The 25,780-nt window shown below is 35.4% G+C and overlaps 1 protein-coding gene across 1 annotated transcript in view; it reads left to right on the top strand.

The window, feature by feature from the left end:
• Positions 1–25,780, top strand: part of LOC130282056 (pancreatic lipase-related protein 2-like) — a 52,742-nt gene that overhangs the window by 5,381 nt on the left and 21,581 nt on the right. The window contains exons 3-4 of the mRNA XM_056529901.1: positions 1,427–1,472; positions 20,396–20,547. Coding sequence (XP_056385876.1) covers positions 1,430–1,472; positions 20,396–20,547 — 195 coding nt within the window. The 5' untranslated portion in view covers positions 1,427–1,429. The remainder of the gene's footprint in view (positions 1–1,426; positions 1,473–20,395; positions 20,548–25,780) is intronic.

The raw sequence follows: 25,780 nt of genomic DNA, 5'->3' as shown, positions 1-25,780 counted from the left end.
TAAAAAAAAAAGGTAAATTAAAGGGGTACAACTGGTGCCAGAAAGTTAAACAGATTTGTAAATTACTTCTATTAAAACATCTTAATCCTTCCTGTACTTATTAGCTGCTGAATACTACAGTGGAAATTATTTTCCGTTTGAAACACAGAGCTCTCTGCTGACATCATGAGCACAGTGCTCTCTGCTGACCTCTCTGTCCATTTTAGGAACTGTTTAGGGTAAAAGGAAATCCCCATAGCAAACATATGCTTTTCTGGACAGTTCATAAAATGGACAGAGATGTCAGCAGAGAGCACTGTGGTCATGATGTCAGCAGACAGCTCTGTGGAAAAGAATTTCCGCTTTAGTATTCAGCAGCTAATAAGTACAGGAAGATTTTTTAATAGAAGTAATTTTCAAATCTGTTTAACTTTCTGGCACGAGTTGATTTAATAAAAAGTTTTTCAACGGAGTACCCCTTTAAGCAAAACTGGAGACAGGGAGACCGGTCACCAATGAGAGTAAAACTAACTCCCAGAAAATAAAACAGATTTATTATTATTTAAAAATCTTAATCCTTTCAGTACTTATCAGCTTCTGTATGCTCCACATGAAGTTGTATAGTTCTTTTCTGTCTGAACACAGTGCTCTCTGCTGACACCTCTGTCTGTCTCAGGAACTGTCCAGATTAGAATAACATCCCTATAGCAAACCTATCCTGCTCTGGACAGTACCTGACATGGACAGAGGTGTCAGTAGAGAGCACTGTGGTCAAACTGGAAAAAACTACACAACTGCCTGTGGAGCATACAGCAGCGGATAAGTACTGGAAGGATTAAGATTTTTATATAGAAGTAATTTACAAATATGTATAACTTTCTGGCACCAGGTAATTTAAAAACATTGTTTTCCACCGAACTGAAGGTGTTGGCCCTTTATGGAGGGCAATGAGGATAAAGCAAATATAATAAACATATTTTTCTCCAGCGTTTAGATTTTTGTACCTGCAGGTATTTCGTCTCATACTATGGGATCGCTGTGCTTTATTGTGTTTAATGAGATAATAAAAAACGACATAAAAGTGACAAAACGTATCTAGTATCAACAGTCGTAAAATCTAGGGCGGGGGCCGGATTTACTGGATCCAGAATATTATTCCGTTCTGTAATGATGGACATGTGACACAGTTGTCATCCGGAATCTCTCCAGACCGGCGGCTCCGCCTTAGGTGCGGACTATATGAGGGCGAGCGCCTCCGGGATCCCGACACTTCATTGAGCGTAAGGTGGAGTCCACTACAAGGTAAGTCCTAATGGGATATAAGTTATAATAGTCAGCGGCGGCCATTCCTGTCACCTACAGATCGTATTGGCCAAGTCATTGCCATGAACTCCTTGTTACTGAATCACTTTAACCCTTCGTCTTTTTATTTTCTCCTTCTTCGCAGGTAATGGCCGTACTCCCCGTCCTCGGTCTGCTCTCCGTTATTAAAGGTGAGTTATTACATCCTTATTATAGTGTTATAATATACCTTATATACTCGAGTATAAGCCAACCCGAATATAAGCCGAGGCCCCTAATTTCAGCCCAAAAACCCAGAAAAAAAATTAAAAAAAATTATTGTCTCGACTATAAGCCTAGGGTGGGAAAAACATCATCCCCCCCCCTGTAATCATCCAGACCCCCGTCATCATCACCCTGTCCTCATCACCATCACCCCGTCATCATCCCCCTCTGTCATCATCCAGACCCCCGCCATTATGACCCTGTCATCATCACCCTGTCATTATCCCCCTCGTCATCATCCTCCCCTTCATCATCACTCTGTCATCATCGCCCTGTCATTATCATTCTGCCATCATCACCCTGTATTCATCACCCTGTCATCATCACCCTGTCATCATCACCCTCGTCATCATCCTCCCCTTCATCATCACCCTGTCATCATCACTCTGTCATCATCACCCTGTCATTATCACCCTGTCATTATCACTCTGTCATTATCACTCTGTCATTATCACTCTGTCATCATCACCCTGTCATCATCACCCTGTCATCATCACCCTCGTCATCATCCTCCCCTTCATCATCACCCTGTCATTATCACTCTGTCATCATCACCCTGTCATCATCACCCTGTCATCATCACCCTGTCATCATCACCCTCGTCATCATCCTCCCCTTCATCATCACTCTGTCATCATCACTCTGTCATCATCGCCCTGTCATTATCACCCTGTCATTATCACCCTGTCATCATCACTCTGTCATCATCACCCTGTCATTATCACCCTGTCATCATCACCCTGTCATAATCACCCCTGTCATCATCACCCTGTCATCATCACCCTGTCATCATCACCCTGTCATCATCACTCTGTCATTATCACCCTGTCATTATCACTCTGTCATTATCACCCTGTCATCATCACTCTGTCATCATCACCCTGTCATTATCACCCTGTCATCATCACTCTGTCATCATCACCCTGTCATTATCACCCTGTCATCATCACCCTGTCATCATCACCCTGTCATCATCACCCTGTCATTATCACCCTGTCATTATCACCCTGTCATCATCGCCCTGTCATTATCACCCTGTCATAATCACCCCTGTCATAATCACCCCTGTCATCATCACCCTGTCATCATCACCCTGTCATCATCACCCTGTCATTATCACCCTGTCATTATCACCCTGTCATCATCGCCCTGTCATTATCACTCTGTCATTATCACCCTGTCATCATCGCCCTGTCATTATCACTCTGTCATTATCACCCTGTCATCATCACCCTGTCATTATCACCCTGTCATTATCACCATGTCATCATCACCCTGTCATTATCACCCTGTCATCATCACCCTGTCATCATCACCCTGTCATTATCACCCTGTCATCATCACCCTGTCATCATCACTCTGTCATTATCACCCTGTCATCATCACCCTGTCATCATCACCCTGTCATTATCACCCTGTCATCATCACCCTGTCATCATCACCCTGTCATTATCACCCTGTCATCATCACCCTGTCATCATCACCCTGTCATTATCACCCTGTCATCATCACCCTGTCATCATCACTCTGTCATTATCACTCTGTCATTATCACCCTGTCATCATCACCCTGTCATCATCACCCTGTCATTATCACCCTGTCATCATCACCCTGTCATCATCACCCTGTCATTATCACCCTGTCATCATCACCCTGTCATCATCACCCTGTCATCATCACCCTGTCATTATCACCCTGTCATTATCACTCTGTCATCATCACCCTGTCATTATCACTCTGTCATTATCACCCTGTCATTATCACCCCCATCATCATCACCCTGTCATTATCACTCTGTCATTATCACCCTGTCATTATCACCCTGTCATCATCACTCTGTCATCATCACCCTGTCATTATCACCCTGTCATTATCACCCTGTCATCATCACCCTGTCATCATCACCCTGTCATTATCACCCTGTCATTATCACTCTGTCATCATCACCCTCGTCATCATCCTCCCCTTCATCATCACCCTGTCATTATCACTCTGTTATTATCACCCTGTCATTATCACTCTGTCATCATCACCCTGTCATCATCACTCTGTCATTATCACCCTGTCATCATCACCCTGTCACCATCACCCTCGTCATCATCCTCCCCTTCATCATCACCCTGTCATTATCACTCTGTCATTATCACCCTGTCATTATCACTCTGTCATTATCACCCTGTCATCATCACCCTGTCATCATCACCCTCGTCATCATCCTCCCCTTCATCATCACCCTGTCATTATCACTCTGTCATCATCACCCTGTCATAATCACCCCTGTCATCATCCTCCCCTTCATCATCACTCTGTCATCATCACTCTGTCATTATCACCCTGTCATTATCACCCTGTCATCATCACCCTGTCATCATCACCCTGTCATCATCACCCTGTCATCATCACCCTGTCATTATCACTCTGTCATTATCACCCTGTCATCATCACCCTGTCATCATCACCCTGTCATTATCACCCTGTCATCATCACCCTGTCATCATCACCCTGTCATTATCACCCTGTCATTATCACCCTGTCATCATCACCCTGTCATCATCACCCTGTCATTATCACCCTGTCATCATCACCCTGTCATCATCACTCTGTCATTATCACTCTGTCATTATCACCCTGTCATTATCACCCTGTCATCATCACCCTGTCATTATCACCCTGTCATCATCACCCTGTCATCATCACCCTGTCATTATCACCCTGTCATCATCACCCTGTCATTATCACCCTGTCATCATCACCCTGTCATTATCACCCTGTCATTATCACCCTGTCATCATCACCCTGTCATTATCACCCTGTCATTATCACCCTGTCATCATCACCCTGTCATCATCACCCTGTCATTATCACCCTGTCATTATCACCCTGTCATCATCACCCTGTCATCATCACCATCACCCTGTCATTATCACCCTGTCATCATCAACCTGTCATTATCACCCTGTCATTATCACCCCCATCATCATCACCCCCGTCATTATCACCCTGTCATCCTCACCCTGTCATTATCACTCTGTCATTATCACCCTGTCATTATCACCCTGTCATCATCACCCTGTCATCATCACCCTGTCATTATCACCCTGTCATCATCACCCTGTCATCATCACCCTGTCATTATCACCCTGTCATCATCACCCTGTCATCATCACCCTGTCATTATCACCCTGTCATCATCACCCTGTCATCATCACCCTGTCATTATCACCCTGTCATCATCACTCTGTCATTATCACCCTGTCATTATCACCCTGTCATCATCACCCTGTCATTATCACCCTGTCATCATCACCCTGTCATCATCACCCTGTCATTATCACCCTGTCATCATCACCCTGTCATCATCACCCTGTCATCATCACCCTGTCATTATCACTCTGTCATTATCACCCTGTCATTATCACCCTGTCATCATCACCCTGTCATCATCACCCTGTCATCATCACCCTGTCATTATCACCCTGTCATCATCACCCTGTCATTATCACTCTGTCATTATCACCCTGTCATTATCACCCTGTCATTATCACCCTGTCATCATCACCCTGTCATCATCACCCTGTCATTATCACCCTGTCATTATCACCCTGTCATCATCACCCTGTCATCATCACCCTGTCATCATCACCCTGTCATCATCCTCCCCTTCATCATCACCCTCGTCATCATCACCCTCGTCATCATCACTCTGTCATTATCACCCTGTCATTATCACCCTGTCATCATCACCCTGTCATCATCCTCCCTGTCATCATCCCCCCCCCTTCATCATCACCACCTGTCAATCCCTTTATCAGTGGTCTTCAACCTGCGGACCTCCAGATGTTGCAAAACTACAACTCCCAGCATGCCCGGACAGCCATCGGCTGTCCGGGCTTGCTGGGAGTTGTAGTTTTGAAACATCTGGAGGTCCGCAGGTTGAAGACCACTGCGGCCTTCGTCATCATCCAGACCCCCCTTTAGTTTTCTACTCACCTCCCCTCGGTGGGAAGAAAGGGTGAGCTGGTCCGGGCCATCTATGCTGCAGGGACCGTCCGGTGGGGAGGGATAGTCGTTCCGGGATGTCCATCTTCACCCGGGGGGCCCTCTTCCCCGCTCCGGGCCGGCTCCTGACTAGTGACGCTGCATTGACGCCACCGCGCAGGGACGTTCATGAGCAGCGAGGTCACAGACGTCTGCTGCGCACAGATCTCCCTGCGCGTCGTCGTCAAGCAGTGTCACTAGTCCGGAGCCGGCCCGGAGCGGGGAAGAGGGCCCCCCCGGGTGAAGATGGACATCCCGGAACGACTATCCCTCCCCACCGGACGGTCCCTGCAGCATAGATGGCCTGGACCAGCTCACCCTTCCTTCCCACCGAGGGGAGGTGAGTAGAAAACTAAAGGGGGGTCTGGATGATGACAAAAGCCGCAGTGGTCTTCAACCTGCGGACCTCCAGATGTTTCAAAACTACAACTCCCAGCATGCCCGGACAGCCGATGGCACTTATCTCCTCATAATGGTGCATAGTATAATAGATGTATAATAAACAGATTATTGATGACACTTATCTCCTCATCATGGTGTATAATATAATAGATGTATAATATACAGATTATTGATGACACTTATCTCCTCATCATGGTATATAATATAATAGATGTATAATTCACAGATTATTGATGACACTTATCTCCTCATCATGGTGTATAATATAATAGATGTATAATAAACAGATTATTGATGACACTTATCTCCTCATCATGGTGTATAATATAATAGATGTATAATATACAGATTATTGATGACACTTATCTCCTCATCATGGTATATAATATAATAGATGTATAATATACAGAGTATTGATGACACTTATCTCCTCATCATGGTATATAATATAATAGATGTATAATATACAGATTATTGATGACACTTATCTCCTCATCATGGTGTATAATATAATAGATGTATAATATACAGATTATTGGTGACACTTATCTCCTCATCATGATGTATAATATAATAGATGTATAATATACAGATTATTGGTGACACTTATCTCCTCATCATGGTATATAATATAATAGATGTATAATATACAGAGTATTGATGACACTTATCTCCTCATCATGGTATATAATATAATAGATGTATAATATACAGATTATTGATGACACTTATCTCCTCATCATGGTGTATAATATAATAGATGTATAATATACAGATTATTGGTGACACTTATCTCCTCATCATGGTGTATAATATAATAACTATATAATATACAGATTATTGGTGACACTTATCTCCTCATCATGGTATATAATATAATAGATGTATAATATACAGATTATTGATGACACTTATCTCCTCATCATGGTGTATAATATAATAGATATATAATATACAGATTATTGATGACACTTATCTCCTCATCATGATATATAATATAATAGATGTATAATATACAGATTATTGATGACACTTATCTCCTCATCATGGTGTATAATATAATAGATGTATAATATACAGATTATTGATGACACTTATCTCCTCATCATGGTGTATAATATAATAGATGTATAATATACAGATTATTGATGACACTTATCTCCTCATCATGGTGTATAATATAATAGATGTATAATATACAGATTATTGGTGACACTTATCTCCTCATCATGATGTATAATATAATAGATGTATAATATACAGATTATTGGTGACACTTATCTCCTCATCATGATATATAATAGATGTATAATATACAGATTATTGGTGACGCTTATCTCCTCGTCATGATGTATAATATAATAGATGTATAATATACAGATTATTGATGACACTTATCTCCTCATCATGGTGTATAATATAATAGATGTATAATATACAGATTATTGGTGACACTTATCTCCTCATCATGGTGAATAATATAATAGATGTATAATATACAGATTATTGGTGACACTTATCTCCTCATCATGGTGAATAATATAATAGATGTATAATATACAGATTATTGATGACACTTATCTCCTCGTCATGATGTATAATATAATAGATGTATAATATACAGATTATTGGTGACACTTATCTCCTCATCATGGTGTATAATATAATAGATGTATAATATACAGATTATTGATGACACTTATCTCCTCATCATGGTGTATAATATAATAGATGTATAATATACAGATTATTGGTGACACTTATCTCCTCATCATGGTGTATAATATAATAGATGTATAATATACAGATTATTGATGACACTTATCTCCTCATCATGGTATAAAATATAATAGATGTATAATATACAGATTATTGGTGTCACTTATCTCCTCATCATGGTATATAATATAATAGATGTATAATATACAGATTATTGATGACACTTATCTCCTCATCACGGTATATAATATAATAGATGTATAATATACAGATTATTGATGACACTTATCTCCTCATCATGGTGTATAATATAGTAGATGTATAATATAAAGATTATTGATGACATTTATCTCCTCATCATGGTGTATAATATAATAGATATATAATATACAGATTATTGATGACACTTATCTCCTCATCATTGTATATAATATAATAGATGTATAATATACTGATTATTGATGACACTTATCTCCTCATCATGGTGTATAATATAATAGATGTATAATACACAGATTATTGATGATACTTATCTCCTCATCATGGTATATAATATAATAGATGTATAATATACAGATTATTGGTGACACTTATCTCCTCATCATGGTGTATAATATAATATATGTATAATATACAGATTATTGATGACACTTATCTCCTCATCACGGTATATAATATAATAGATGTATAATACACAGATTATTGATGACATTTATCTCCTCATCATGGTGTATAATATAATAGATATATAATATACAGATTATTGATGACACTTATCTCCTCATCATGGTGTATAATATAATAGATGTATAATATACAGATTATTGATGACATTTATCTCCTCATCATGGTATATAATATAATAGATGTATAATATACAGATTATTGATGACACTTGTCTCCTCATCATGGTGTATAATATAATAGATGTATAATACACAGATTATTGATGACACTTATCTCCTCATCATGGTATATAATATAATAGATGTATAATATACAGATTATTGATGACACTTATCTCCTCATCATGGTGTATAATATAATAGATGTATAATATACAGATTATTGGTGACACTTATCTCCTCATCATGGTATATAATATAATAGATGTATAATATACAGATTATTGGTGACATTTATCTCCTCATCATGATATATAATAGATGTATAATATACAGATTATTGGTGACACTTATCTCCTCATCATGGTGTATAATATAATAGATGTATAATATACTGATTATTGATGACACTTATCTCCTCATCATGGTATATAATATAATAGATGTATAATATACAGATTATTGGTGACATTTATCTCCTCATCATGATATATAATAGATGTATAATATACAGATTATTGGTCACACTTATCTCCTCATCATGGTGTAAAATATAATAACTGTATAATATACTGATTATTGGTGACACTTATCTCCTCATCATGGTATATAATATAATAGATGTATAATACACAGATTATTGATGACACTTATCTCCTCATCGTGGTGTATAATATACAGATTATTGATGACATTTATCTCCTCATCATGATATATAATAGATGTATAATATACAGATTATTGATGACACTTATCTCCTCATCATGATATATAATATAATAGATGTATAATATACAGATTATTGATGACACTTATCTCCTCATCATGGTGTATAATATAATAGATGTATAATATACAGATTATTGATGACACTTATCTCCTCATCATGGTGTATAATATAATAGATGTATAATATACAGATTATTGGTGACACTTATCTCCTCATCATGGTGAATAATATAATAGATGTATAATATACAGATTATTGGTGACACTTATCTCCTCATCATGGTGAATAATATAATAGATGTATAATATACAGATTATTGATGACACTTATCTCCTCGTCATGATGTATAATATAATAGATGTATAATATACAGATTATTGATGACACTTATCTCCTCATCATGGTATATAATATAATAGATGTATAATATACAGATTATTGGTGACACTTATCTCCTCATCACGGTATATAATATAATAGATGTATAATATACAGATTATTGATGACACTTATCTCCTCATCATGGTGTATAATATAGTAGATGTATAATATAAAGCTTATTGATGACATTTATCTCCTCATCATGGTGTATAATATAATAGATATATAATATACAGATTATTGATGACACTTATCTCCTCATCATTGTATATAATATAATAGATGTATAATATACTGATTATTGATGACACTTATCTCCTCATCATGGTGTATAATATAATAGATGTATAATACACAGATTATTGATGATACTTATCTCCTCATCATGGTATATAATATAATAGATGTATAATATACAGATTATTGATGACACTTATCTCCTCATCACGGTATATAATATAATAGATGTATAATACACAGATTATTGATGACATTTATCTCCTCATCATGGTGTATAATATAATAGATATATAATATACAGATTATTGATGACACTTATCTCCTCATCATGGTGTATAATATAATAGATGTATAATATACAGATTATTGATGACATTTATCTCCTCATCATGGTATATAATATAATAGATGTATAATATACAGATTATTGATGACACTTGTCTCCTCATCATGGTGTATAATATAATAGATGTATAATACACAGATTATTGATGACACTTATCTCCTCATCATGGTATATAATATAATAGATGTATAATATACAGATTATTGATGACACTTATCTCCTCATCATGGTGTATAATATAATAGATGTATAATATACAGATTATTGGTGACACTTATCTCCTCATCATGGTATATAATATAATAGATGTATAATATACAGATTATTGGTGACATTTATCTCCTCATCATGATATATAATAGATGTATAATATACAGATTATTGGTGACACTTATCTCCTCATCATGGTGTATAATATAATAGATGTATAATACAAAGATTATTGATGACACTTATCTCCTCGTCATGGTGTATAATATAATATATGTATAATATACAGATTATTGGTGACACTTATCTCCTCATCATGGTATATTATATAATAGATGTATAATATACAGATTATTGGTGACATTTATCTCCTCATCATGATATATAATAGATGTATAATATACAGATTATTGGTCACACTTATCTCCTCATCATGGTGTAAAATATAATAACTGTATAATATACAGATTATTGGTGACACTTATCTCCTCATCATGGTATATAATATAATAGATGTATAATACACAGATTATTGATGACACTTATCTCCTCATCGTGGTGTATAATATACAGATTATTGATGACATTTATCTCCTCATCATGGTGTATAATATAATAAATGTATAATATACAGATTATTGATGACACTTATCTCCTCATCATGGTGTATAATATAATAACTGTATAATATACAGATTATTGGTGACACTTATCTCCTCATCATGGTGTATAATATAATAGATGTATAATATACAGATTATTGGTGACACTTATCTCCTCATCATGGTGTATAATATAATAGATGTATAATATATAGATTATTGGTGACACTTATCTCCTCATCGTGGTGTATAATATACAGATTATTGATGACATTTATCTCCTCATCATGGTGTATAATATAATAAATGTATAATATATAGATTATTGATGACACTTATCTCCTCGTCATGATGTATAATATAATAGATGTATAATATACAGATTATTGATGACATTTATCTCCTCATCATGATATATAATATAATAGATGTATAATATACAGATTATTGGTGACACTTATCTCCTCATCATGGTATATAATATAATAGATGTATAATATACAGATTATTGGTGACATTTATCTCCTCATCATGATATATAATAGATGTATAATATACAGATTATTGGTCACACTTATCTCCTCATCATGGTGTATAATATAATAACTGTATAATATACAGATTATTGGTGACACTTATCTCCTCATCATGGTATATAATATAATAGATGTATAATACACAGATTATTGATGACACTTATCTCCTCATCGTGGTGTATAATATACAGATTATTGATGACATTTATCTCCTCATCATGGTGTATAATATAATAAATGTATAATATACAGATTATTGATGACACTTATCTCCTCATCATGGTGTATAATATAATAACTGTATAATATACAGATTATTGGTGACACTTATCTCCTCATCATGGTGTATAATATAATAGATGTATAATATACAGATTATTGGTGACACTTATCTCCTCATCATGGTGTATAATATAATAGATGTATAATATACAGATTATTGGTGACACTTATCTCCTCATCGTGGTGTATAATATACAGATTATTGATGACATTTATCTCCTCATCATGGTGTATAATATAATAAATGTATAATATACAGATTATTGATGACACTTATCTCCTCATCATGATGTATAATATAATAGATGTATAATATACAGATTATTGATGACATTTATCTCCTCATCATGATATATAATATAATAGATGTATAATATACAGATTATTGGTGACACTTATCTCCTCATCATGATGTATAATATAATAGATGTATAATACACAGATTATTGATTACACTTATCTCCTCATCATGGTGTATAATATAATAGAGGTATAATATACAGATTGTTGATGACACTTATCTCCTCATCATGGTGTATAATATAATAGATGTATAATATACAGATTATTGATGACACTTATCTCCTCATCATGATGTATAATATAATAGATGTATAATACACAGATAATTGATGACACTTATCTCCTCATCATGATATATCATATAATAGATGTATAATACACAGATTATTGATGACACTTATCTCCTCATCATGGTATATAATATAATAGATGTATAATATACAGATTATTGATGACACTTATCTCCTCATCATGGTATATAATATAATAGATGTATAATATACAGATTATTGATGACACTTATCTCCTCATCATGGTGTATAATATAATAGATGTATAATAAACAGATTATTGATGACACTTATCTCCTCATCATGGTATAAAATATAATAGATGTATAATATACAGAGTATTGATGACACTTATCTCCTCATCATGGTATATAATATAATAGATGTATAATATACAGATTATTGATGACACTTATCTCCTCATCATGGTGTATAATATAATAGATGTATAATATACAGATTATTGGTGACACTTATCTCCTCATCATGATGTATAATATAATAGATGTATAATATACAGATTATTGGTGACACTTATCTCCTCATCATGGTATATAATATAATAGATGTATAATATACAGAGTATTGATGACACTTATCTCCTCATCATGGTATATAATATAATAGATGTATAATATACAGATTATTGATGACACTTATCTCCTCATCATGGTGTATAATATAATAGATGTATAATATACAGATTATTGGTGACACTTATCTCCTCATCATGGTGTATAATATAATAACTATATAATATACAGATTATTGGTGACACTTATCTCCTCATCATGGTATATAATATAATAGATGTATAATATACAGATTATTGATGACACTTATCTCCTCATCATGGTGTATAATATAATAGATATATAATATACAGATTATTGATGACACTTATCTCCTCATCATGATATATAATATAATAGATGTATAATATACAGATTATTGATGACACTTATCTCCTCATCATGGTGTATAATATAATAGATGTATAATATACAGATTATTGATGACACTTATCTCCTCATCATGGTGTATAATATAATAGATGTATAATATACAGATTATTGATGACACTTATCTCCTCATCATGGTGTATAATATAATAGATGTATAATATACAGATTATTGGTGACACTTATCTCCTCATCATGATGTATAATATAATAGATGTATAATATACAGATTATTGGTGACACTTATCTCCTCATCATGATATATAATAGATGTATAATATACAGATTATTGGTGACGCTTATCTCCTCGTCATGATGTATAATATAATAGATGTATAATATACAGATTATTGATGACACTTATCTCCTCATCATGGTGTATAATATAGTAGATGTATAATATACAGATTATTGGTGACACTTATCTCCTCATCATGGTGAATAATATAATAGATGTATAATATACAGATTATTGGTGACACTTTTCTCCTCATCATGGTGAATAATATAATAGATGTATAATATACAGATTATTGATGACACTTATCTCCTCGTCATGATGTATAATATAATAGATGTATAATATACAGATTATTGATGACACTTATCTCCTCATCATGGTGTATAATATAATAGATGTATAATATACAGATTATTGGTGACACTTATCTCCTCATCACGGTATATAATATAATAGATGTATAATATACAGATTATTGATGACACTTATCTCCTCATCATGGTGTATAATATAGTAGATGTATAATATAAAGATTATTGATGACATTTATCTCCTCATCATGGTGTATAATATAATAGATATATAATATACAGATTATTGATGACACTTATCTCCTCATCATTGTATATAATATAATAGATGTATAATATACTGATTATTGATGACACTTATCTCCTCATCATGGTGTATAATATAATAGATGTATAATACACAGATTATTGATGATACTTATCTCCTCATCATGGTATATAATATAATAGATGTATAATATACAGATTATTGGTGACACTTATCTCCTCATCATGGTGTATAATATAATATATGTATAATATACAGATTATTGATGACACTTATCTCCTCATCACGGTATATAATATAATAGATGTATAATACACAGATTATTGATGACATTTATCTCCTCATCATGGTGTATAATATAATAGATATATAATATACAGATTATTGATGACACTTATCTCCTCATCATGGTGTATAATATAATAGATGTATAATATACAGATTATTGATGACATTTATCTCCTCATCATGGTATATAATATAATAGATGTATAATATACAGATTATTGATGACACTTGTCTCCTCATCATGGTGTATAATATAATAGATGTATAATACACAGATTATTGATGACACTTATCTCCTCATCATGGTATATAATATAATAGATGTATAATATACAGATTATTGATGACACTTATCTCCTCATCATGGTGTATAATATAATAGATGTATAATATACAGATTATTGGTGACACTTATCTCCTCATCATGGTATATAATATAATAGATGTATAATATACAGATTATTGGTGACATTTATCTCCTCATCATGATATATAATAGATGTATAATATACAGATTATTGGTGACACTTATCTCCTCATCATGGTGTATAATATAATAGATGTATAATATACTGATTATTGATGACACTTATCTCCTCATCATGGTATATAATATAATAGATGTATAATATACAGATTATTGGTGACATTTATCTCCTCATCATGATATATAATAGATGTATAATATACAGATTATTGGTCACACTTATCTCCTCATCATGGTGTAAAATATAATAACTGTATAATATACAGATTATTGGTGACACTTATCTCCTCATCATGGTATATAATATAATAGATGTATAATACACAGATTATTGATGACACTTATCTCCTCATCGTGGTGTATAATATACAGATTATTGATGACATTTATCTCCTCATCATGATATATAATAGATGTATAATATACAGATTATTGGTCACACTTATCTCCTCATCATGGTGTAAAATATAATAACTGTATAATATACAGATTATTGGTGACACTTATCTCCTCATCATGGTATATAATATAATAGATGTATAATATACAGATTATTGGTGACATTTATCTCCTCATCATGATATATAATAGATGTATAATATACAGATTATTGGTCACACTTATCTCCTCATCATGGTGTAAAATATAATAACTGTATAATATACAGATTATTGGTGACACTTATCTCCTCATCATGGTGTATAATATAATAGATGTATAATAAACAGATTATTGATGACACTTATCTCCTCATAATGGTGCATAGTATAATAGATGTATAATAAACAGATTATTGATGACACTTATCTCCTCATCATGGTGTATAATATAATAGATGTATAATATACAGATTATTGATGACACTTATCTCCTCATCATGGTGTATAATATAATAGATGTATAATAAACAGATTATTGATGACACTTATCTCCTCATCATGGTGTATAATATAATAGATGTATAATATACAGATTATTGATGACACTTATCTCCTCATCATGGTATATAATATAATAGATGTATAATATACAGATTATTGATGACACTTATCTCCTCATCATGGTATATAATATAATAGATGTATAATATACAGATTATTGATGACACTTATCTCCTCATCATGGTGTATAATATAATAGATGTATAATATACAGATTATTGGTGACACTTATCTCCTCATCATGGTGTATAATATAATAACTGTATAATATACAGATTATTGGTGACACTTATCTCCTCATCATGGTATATAATATAATAGATGTATAATATACAGATTATTGATGACACTTATCTCCTCATCATGGTGTATAATATAATAGATATATAATATACAGATTATTGATGACACTTATCTCCTCATCATGATATATAATATAATAGATGTATAATATACAGATTATTGATGACACTTATCTCCTCATCATGGTGTATAATATAATAGATGTATAATATACAGATTATTGATGACACTTATCTCCTCATCATGGTGTATAATATAATAGATGTATAATATACAGATTATTGGTGACACTCATCTCCTCATCATGGTGAATAATATAATAGATGTATAATATACAGATTATTGGTGACACTTATCTCCTCATCATGGTGAATAATATAATAGATGTATAATATACAGATTATTGATGACACTTATCTCCTCGTCATGATGTATAATATAATAGATGTATAATATACAGATTATTGATGACACTTATCTCCTCATCATGGTATATAATATAATAGATGTATAATATACAGATTATTGGTGACACTTATCTCCTCATCACGGTATATAATATAATAGATGTATAATATACAGATTATTGATGACACTTATCTCCTCATCATGGTGTATAATATAGTAGATGTATAATATAAAGCTTATTGATGACATTTATCTCCTCATCATGGTGTATAATATAATAGATATATAATATACAAATTATTGATGACACTTATCTCCTCATCATTGTATATAATATAATAGATGTATAATATACTGATTATTGATGACACTTATCTCCTCATCATGGTGTATAATATAATAGATGTATAATACACAGATTATTGATGATACTTATCTCCTCATCATGGTATATAATATAATAGATGTATAATATACAGATTATTGATGACACTTATCTCCTCATCACGGTATATAATATAATAGATGTATAATACACAGATTATTGATGACATTTATCTCCTCATCATGGTGTATAATATAATAGATATATAATATACAGATTATTGATGACACTTATCTCCTCATCATGGTGTATAATATAATAGATGTATAATATACAGATTATTGATGACATTTATCTCCTCATCATGGTATATAATATAATAGATGTATAATATACAGATTATTGATGACACTTGTCTCCTCATCATGGTGTATAATATAATAGATGTATAATACACAGATTATTGATGACACTTATCTCCTCATCATGGTATATAATATAATAGATGTATAATATACAGATTATTGATGACACTTATCTCCTCATCATGGTGTATAATATAATAGATGTATAATATACAGATTATTGGTGACACTTATCTCCTCATCATGGTATATAATATAATAGATGTATAATATACAGATTATTGGTGACATTTATCTCCTCATCATGATATATAATAGATGTATAATATACAGATTATTGGTGACACTTATCTCCTCATCATGGTGTATAATATAATAGATGTATAATACAAAGATTATTGATGACACTTATCTCCTCGTCATGGTGTATAATATAATATATGTATAATATACAGATTATTGGTGACACTTATCTCCTCATCATGGTATATTATATAATAGATGTATAATATACAGATTATTGGTGACATTTATCTCCTCATCATGATATATAATAGATGTATAATATACAGATTATTGGTCACACTTATCTCCTCATCATGGTGTAAAATATAATAACTGTATAATATACAGATTATTGGTGACACTTATCTCCTCATCATGGTATATAATATAATAGATGTATAATACACAGATTATTGATGACACTTATCTCCTCATCGTGGTGTATAATATACAGATTATTGATGACATTTATCTCCTCATCATGGTGTATAATATAATAAATGTATAATATACAGATTATTGATGACACTTATCTCCTCATCATGGTGTATAATATAATAACTGTATAATATACAGATTATTGGTGACACTTATCTCCTCATCATGGTGTATAATATAATAGATGTATAATATACAGATTATTGGTGACACTTATCTCCTCATCATGGTGTATAATATAATAGATGTATAATATATAGATTATTGGTGACACTTATCTCCTCATCGTGGTGTATAATATACAGATTATTGATGACATTTATCTCCTCATCATGGTGTATAATATAATAAATGTATAATATATAGATTATTGATGACACTTATCTCCTCGTCATGATGTATAATATAATAGATGTATAATATACAGATTATTGATGACATTTATCTCCTCATCATGATATATAATATAATAGATGTATAATATACAGATTATTGGTGACACTTATCTCCTCATCATGGTATATAATATAATAGATGTATAATATACAGATTATTGGTGACATTTATCTCCTCATCATGATATATAATAGATGTATAATATACAGATTATTGGTCACACTTATCTCCTCATCATGGTGTATAATATAATAACTGTATAATATACAGATTATTGGTGACACTTATCTCCTCATCATGGTATATAATATAATAGATGTATAATACACAGATTATTGATGACACTTATCTCCTCATCGTGGTGTATAATATACAGATTATTGATGACATTTATCTCCTCATCATGGTGTATAATATAATAAATGTATAATATACAGATTATTGATGACACTTATCTCCTCATCATGATGTATAATATAATAGATGTATAATATACAGATTATTGATGACATTTATCTCCTCATCATGATATATAATATAATAGATGTATAATATACAGATTATTGGTGACACTTATCTCCTCATCATGATGTATAATATAATAGATGTATAATACACAGATTATTGATTACACTTATCTCCTCATCATGGTGTATAATATAATAGAGGTATAATATACAGATTGTTGATGACACTTATCTCCTCATCATGGTGTATAATATAATAGATGTATAATATACAGATTATTGATGACACTTATCTCCTCATCATGATGTATAATATAATAGATGTATAATACACAGATAATTGATGACACTTATCTCCTCATCATGATATATCATATAATAGATGTATAATATACAGATTATTGATGACACTTATCTCCTCATCATGGTGTATAATATAATAGATGTATAATACACAGATTATTGATGACACTTATCTCCTCATCATGGTGTATAATATAATAGATGTATAATATACAGATTATTGATGACACTTATCTCCTCATCATGGCATATAATATAATAGATGTATAATATACAGATTATTGATGACACTTATCTCCTCATCATGGTATATAATATAATAGATGTATAATATACAGATTATTGATGACACTTATCTCCTCATCATGGTGTATAATATAATAGATGTATAATATACAGATTATTGATGACACTTATCTCCTCATCATGGTGTATAATATAATAGATGTATAATATACAGATTATTGATGACACTTATCTCCTCATCATGGTGTATAATATAATAGATGTATAATACACAGATTATTGATGACACTTATCTCCTCATCATGGTGTATAATATAATAGATGTATAATATACAGATTATTGATGACTTTAAAAGTCAAACATAGACTTTAGTGGGACTGGGTAATGTCCCCACCCAAAATTAGATTTTCAGTTGTTTAAAATTCTGTAAATGTTGAAGATAAAAAAAGAACTGTTGAATATTTTTTTATATATATACTTCAGTGCGGATCCTGAGCTGAGTCCTGTTGTCTTGTACTAAATGATCTAGAGCAGAGGTCTCCAGTCTGTGGCTGTCAGGCAATACTGTAGTTGCCACAGATTGGAGACCACAGTCATGTATATATGTTTTATTTTTAAATTCATAGTGGATCCAGCATATCACCCCTTTAGAGGCTGTATGCCCAGCAGAGGTGAGTGAAATGAGTGTTAGGGACCCATCCGAAATGAGGCCACCTCCGCGTGGTGGATATGGGACATGTTTTGATCAAAAAGTGCGCTAAGAGCCTCCATTTTTTGACCAAGAGTGCTGCTACAACCTTCTTCTTTTTTGTGTAAGATATATTTATATATATATATATATATATATATATATATATATATATATTTCCTCCTGTACATTATCTCTATTAGGAGAAGTATGCTACGACCGTCTGGGGTGCTTTACTAACAAAGCTCCATGGTCTGGAACGCTACAGAGAGCGATAAGACGCTTACCCTGGGCTCCGGAGAAGATTAACACTCGGTTCCTGCTCTACACCAGGGACAATCCGAACAAATATCAGGTCCGTTCACTGTTTACATTTTAACTTATCTGCTCAGACACCCAGATGTGGTGCAGATTGTAAATCTAAATTTATGTTACAAGTTTTCCCCATTGTCTTCAAAATCCACAATAAATCCCGAATTAAATGGATTGCCATGGATTTTGCTGCAGATTACCCATAATTCGTCAATAAAATCCACAACTGCAGATGCTGAACCAATTAAATTCAATTTCAAAATGAATTCTAAAATATGGACTTTGTCAATAATGAAGAGGTTGGGAAAGGTTGTATTTTCTCAGGATCTTTATCTCTTCAGCATAGTGTAAAATGGCTATGAAGAGCGTCTCTGAGGGACCTGGAACAATTACACACACAGATCATTGTATTACATAGGCATCCAGGATTTGGGCCAGTTTTTCCAAAATCACTGTCCCTTCCAGACTGGGGCCTGGCTCTTATACGCTGCGCCAAAGGGTGGCTGAGACAGCCAACTCCCGAAGGTGGTGTCATGGGCAGAACCCTTAAAGGGGTACTTCACTGCCCCAGTGTTCGGAACATTTTGTTCTGAATGCTGGGTGCGGGTTGAGGGGTTCATGATGTCACGGCCATGCCCCATCAATGCAAGTCCATGGGAAGGGGCGTGGCAGCTGCCACGCTCCTTACCATGGACTTGCATTAAGGGGGCGTGGCATGACATCACAAGGGGCATGGTCGTGACTACACGACCCCTTCAGCCTGCACGCAGCATATAGAACAAAATATTCCAAACGCTGGTGCAGTGGAGTACCCTTTTAACGCATTCCTATATTTTCAATAGAATAGAGCAGCAGGTTAAGACAACTGTCTACAATGTATGGTGGCCTCCTGACTTTCCATAGCAGAGGACGTTGCAGAATAGAAGGGTCGGGGGGTATGAATATTTTCTACCAGCCCTATTGTTCTGGAAGAAACAAGCTGGAGCCAAAGTTGTCCGGCTTCAGCTCCTCTCTCACATGCCTGTAGGGCTTTAAAAGAAAGAGAGAGTGCGCACAGTTGGTGCTTGACAGAAGTGATTTATGTCACTAAAGCAGCCCTGGTCTAAGCAGTGAACTGATGCTGATAATGAGGATGATTAAGAGGATTGCATTCAGGAGGCAGCACTATGTACATACAGTGGGGCAAAAATGTATTTAGTCAGCCAACAATTGTGCAAGTTCTCCCCCTTAAAAAGATGAGAGGCTTGTTATTTTCCTCATAGGTATAACTCAACTATGAGAGACATAATGAGAAAAAAAAATCAATAAAATCACATTGTCTGATTTTTAAAGAATTTATTTGCAAATTATGGTGGAAAATAAGTATTTGGTCACCTACAAACAATCAAGATTTCTGGCCCTCACAGACCTGTAACTTTAAGAGTCTCCTCTGTCCTCGACTCATTACCTGTATTAACCCCTTAAGGACACATGACGTTCTCATACGTCTCCATTTCCGAGTCCTTAAGGACACATGACGTATGAGAACGTCATGTGTTTTACCGGCCCCCCGCAACCATCTGGAGCGGAGCCGGTCCCCGATGCCTGCTGAAATCGTTCAGCAGGCATCGGGGCATATCGCCCAGGGGGGTCATTATGACCCCCCATGTCGGCGATGGCCGCAGATCGCTGGACAATTCAGTCCAGCGATCTGCGGCGGATTCCGGGTCAATCGGGTCTCCAGTGACCCGGTGACCCGGAATTATTGGCTGATCGGGGCCGTCAGAGACGGCCCCGAACAGCCATAGCCAGCAGGGGTGAGGTGGCACTGGTGCCACCTCACGATCGCCCTGATTCGTCGGCCGGATTACCGGCCGACCAATCAGGGCGCCTGCTGCGGGTGTCACTCCCGCAACCCGCTCCGCCCCTCTTCCGGAGGACGTGAGCGGGTGCGGGACGTGCACCCCGGGTGCTGGGGACCCCGATCCCCGGCGCCCCTGTTGGGATCGGGGCCCCAGGAGCAGCGGCGGCGGCGGAGACGACGAGGGACTGACCTGATGCGGCGAGGATCGTTGGAGGTGAGTGACAGCCTCCTGGTGTTGCTTAGCAACAGCTCCCAGCATGCAAAAAGGGCATGCTGGGAGCTGTAGTTATGCAACAGCAGGAGGCAGACCACCACAACTCCCAGCATGCCCTTATGGGCATGCTGGGACTTGTAGTTTTGCAACAGCTGGAGGCACATTCTTTCTATGGAAAAGTGTACCTTCAGCTGTTGTGTAACTACAACTCCCAGCTTGCACAATCAGCTAAAGTGCATGCTGGGAGTTGTAGTAGTGCATCTGGTGGTTGCATAACTACAACTCCCAGCATGCCCGTTGGCTGTCGGTGACTGCTGAGAGTTGTAGTTTTGCAACAGCTGAAGGCACACTGAGTTAAGTAGTAAACCAGTGTGTCTCCAGCTATTGCATAACTACAATCCCCAGCATCCCCAGCCAAAGTAGTATGCCTCCAGCTGTTGCATAACTACAACACCCAGCATGCCCTTCCGCTGTCCGTACATGCTGGGGGTTGTAGCTTTTGCAACAGCTGAAGGCACACTGGTTGCAAAACACTGAGTTTGTTACCAAACTCGGTGTTTCACAACCAGTGTGCCTCCAGCTGTTGCAAAACTACAACTCCCAGCATGCACTGATAGACCGTACATGCTGGGAGTTGTAGTTTTGCAACAGCTGGATGTCCCCCCCCCAATGTGAACGTACAGGGTACACTCACATGGGCGGAGGATTACGGTTAGTATCCGGCTGCAAGTTTGAGGTGCGGCAAAATTTCTGCAGCAGCTCAAACTGCCAGCGAGAAACTACTGTGAACCCCCCGCCCGTGTGACTGTACCCTAAAAACACTACACTACACTAACACACAATAAAATAAAAAGTAAAAAACACTACATATACACATACCCCTACACAGCCCCCCTCCCCTCCCCAATAAAAATGAAAATGTCTGGTACGCCACTGTTTCCAAAACGGAGCCTCCAGCGGTTGCAAAACTACAACTCCCAGCATCCACTGATAGACCGTACATGCTGGGAGTTGTAGTTTTGCAACAGCTGGATGTTCCCCCCCCAATGTGAACGTACAGGGTACACTCACATGGGCGGAGGATTACAGTAAGTATCCGGCTGCAAGTTTGAGCTGCGTCAAATTTTCTGCCGTAGCTCAAACTGCCAGCGAGAAACTACTGTGAACCCCCGCCCGTGCGACTGTACCCTAAAAACACTACACTACACTAACACAAAATAAAATAAAAAGTAAAAAAACACTACATATACACATACCCCTACACAGCCCCCCTCCCCAATAAAAATGAAAAACGTCTGGTACGCCACTGTTTCCAAAACGGAGCCTCCAGCTGTTGCAAAACAACTACTCCCAGTATTGCCAGATAGCCGTTGACTGTCCAGGCATGCTGGGAGTTTTACAACAGCTGGAGGCACCCTGTTTGGGAATCACTGGCGTAGAATACCCCTATGTCCACCCCTATGCAAGTCCCTAATTTAGGCCTCAAATGCGCATGGCGCTCTCACTTTGGAGCCCTGTCGTATTTCAAGGCAACAGTTTAGGGCCACATATGGGGTATCGCCGTACTCGGGAGAAATTGGGCTTCAAATTTTGGGGGGTATTTTCTGCTATTACCCTTTTAAAAAATGTAAAATTTTTGGGAAAACAAGCATTTTAGGTAAAAAAAATATATATTTTTTTACATATGCAAAAGTCGTGAAACACCTGTAGGGTATTAAGGTTCAAATTACCCCTTGTTACGTTCCCCAAGGGGTCTAGTTTCCAAAATGGTATGCCATGTGGTTTTTTTTTGCTGTCCTGGCACCATAGGGGGTTCCTAAATGCGGCATGCCCCCAGAGCAAAATTCGCTTTCAAAAAGCCAAATGTGACTCCTTCTCTTCTGAGACCTGTAGTGCGCCAGCAGAGCACTTTTCACACCCATATGGGGTGTTTTCTGAATCGGGAGAAATTGGGCTTCAAATTTTGGTGGGTATTTTCTGCTATTACCCTTTTTAAAATTGTAAAAATTTTGGGAAACCAAGCATTTTAGGTAAAAAAAATATATATTTTTTTACATATGCAAATGTCGTGAAACACCTGTAGGGTATTAAGGTTCACATTACCCCTTGTTACGTTCCCCGAGGGGTCTAGTTTCCAAAATGGTATGCCATGTGTTTTTTTTTTGCTGTTCTGGCACCATAGGGGCTTCCTAAATGCGGCATGCCCCCAGAGCAAAATTTGCTTTCAAAAAGCCAAATGTTACTCCTTCTCTTCTGAGACCTGTAGTGCGCCAGCAGAGCACTTTTCACCCCCATATGGGGTGTTTTCTGAATCGGGAGAAATTGGGCTTCAAATTTTGGGGGGTATTTTCCGCTATTACCCTTTTTAAAAATGTAAACATTTTGGGAAAACAAGCATTTTAGGTAAAAAAAAAATTTTTTTTTTACATATGCAAAAGTCGTGAAACACCTGTAGGGCATTAAGGTTCATGTTACACCTTGTTATGTTCCCCGAGGGGTCTAGTTTCCAAAATGGTATGCCATGTGTTTTTTTTTTGCTGTTCTGGCACCATAGGGGCTTCCTAAATGCGGCATGCCCCCAGAGCAAAATTTGCTTTCAAAAAGCCAAATGTGACTCCTCCTCTTCTGAGACCTGTAGTGCACCAGCAGAGCACTTTTCACCCCCATGCGAGGTGTTTTCTGTATCGAGAGAAATTGGGCTTCAAATTTTGGGGGGTATTTTCTGCTATTACCCTTTTTAAAAATGTAAAATTTTTGGGAAACCAAGCATTTTAGGTAAAAAAAATATATATTTTTTTTACATATGCAAAAGTCGTGAATCACCTGTGGGGTATTAAGGTTCACTTTACCCCTTGTTACGTTCCCTGAGGGGTCTAGTTTCCAAAATGGTATGCCATGTGTTTTTTTTTTGCTGTCCTGGCACCATAGGGGCTTCCTAAATGCGGCATGCCCCCCAAAAACCATTTGTCGCTCCTTCCCTTCTGAGCCCTCTACTGCGCCCGCCGAACAATTAACATAGACATATGAGGTATGTGCTTACTCGAGAGAAATTGGGTTTCAAATACAAGTAAAAATTTTCTCCTTTTTATCCCTTGCAAAAATTCAAAAATTGGGTCTACTAGAACATGCGAGTGTAAAAAATGAAGATTTTGAATTTTCTCCTTCACTTTGCTGCTATTCCTGTGAAACACCTAAAGGGTTAATACACTTACTGAATGT

This window comes from Hyla sarda, chromosome 7, assembly GCF_029499605.1.
Source record: "Hyla sarda isolate aHylSar1 chromosome 7, aHylSar1.hap1, whole genome shotgun sequence".
Lineage (NCBI taxonomy): Eukaryota > Metazoa > Chordata > Amphibia > Anura > Hylidae > Hyla > Hyla sarda.
The sequence above is the reverse complement of the archived record's forward strand: the minus strand, read 5'-3'. Positions and strand labels throughout refer to the sequence as shown.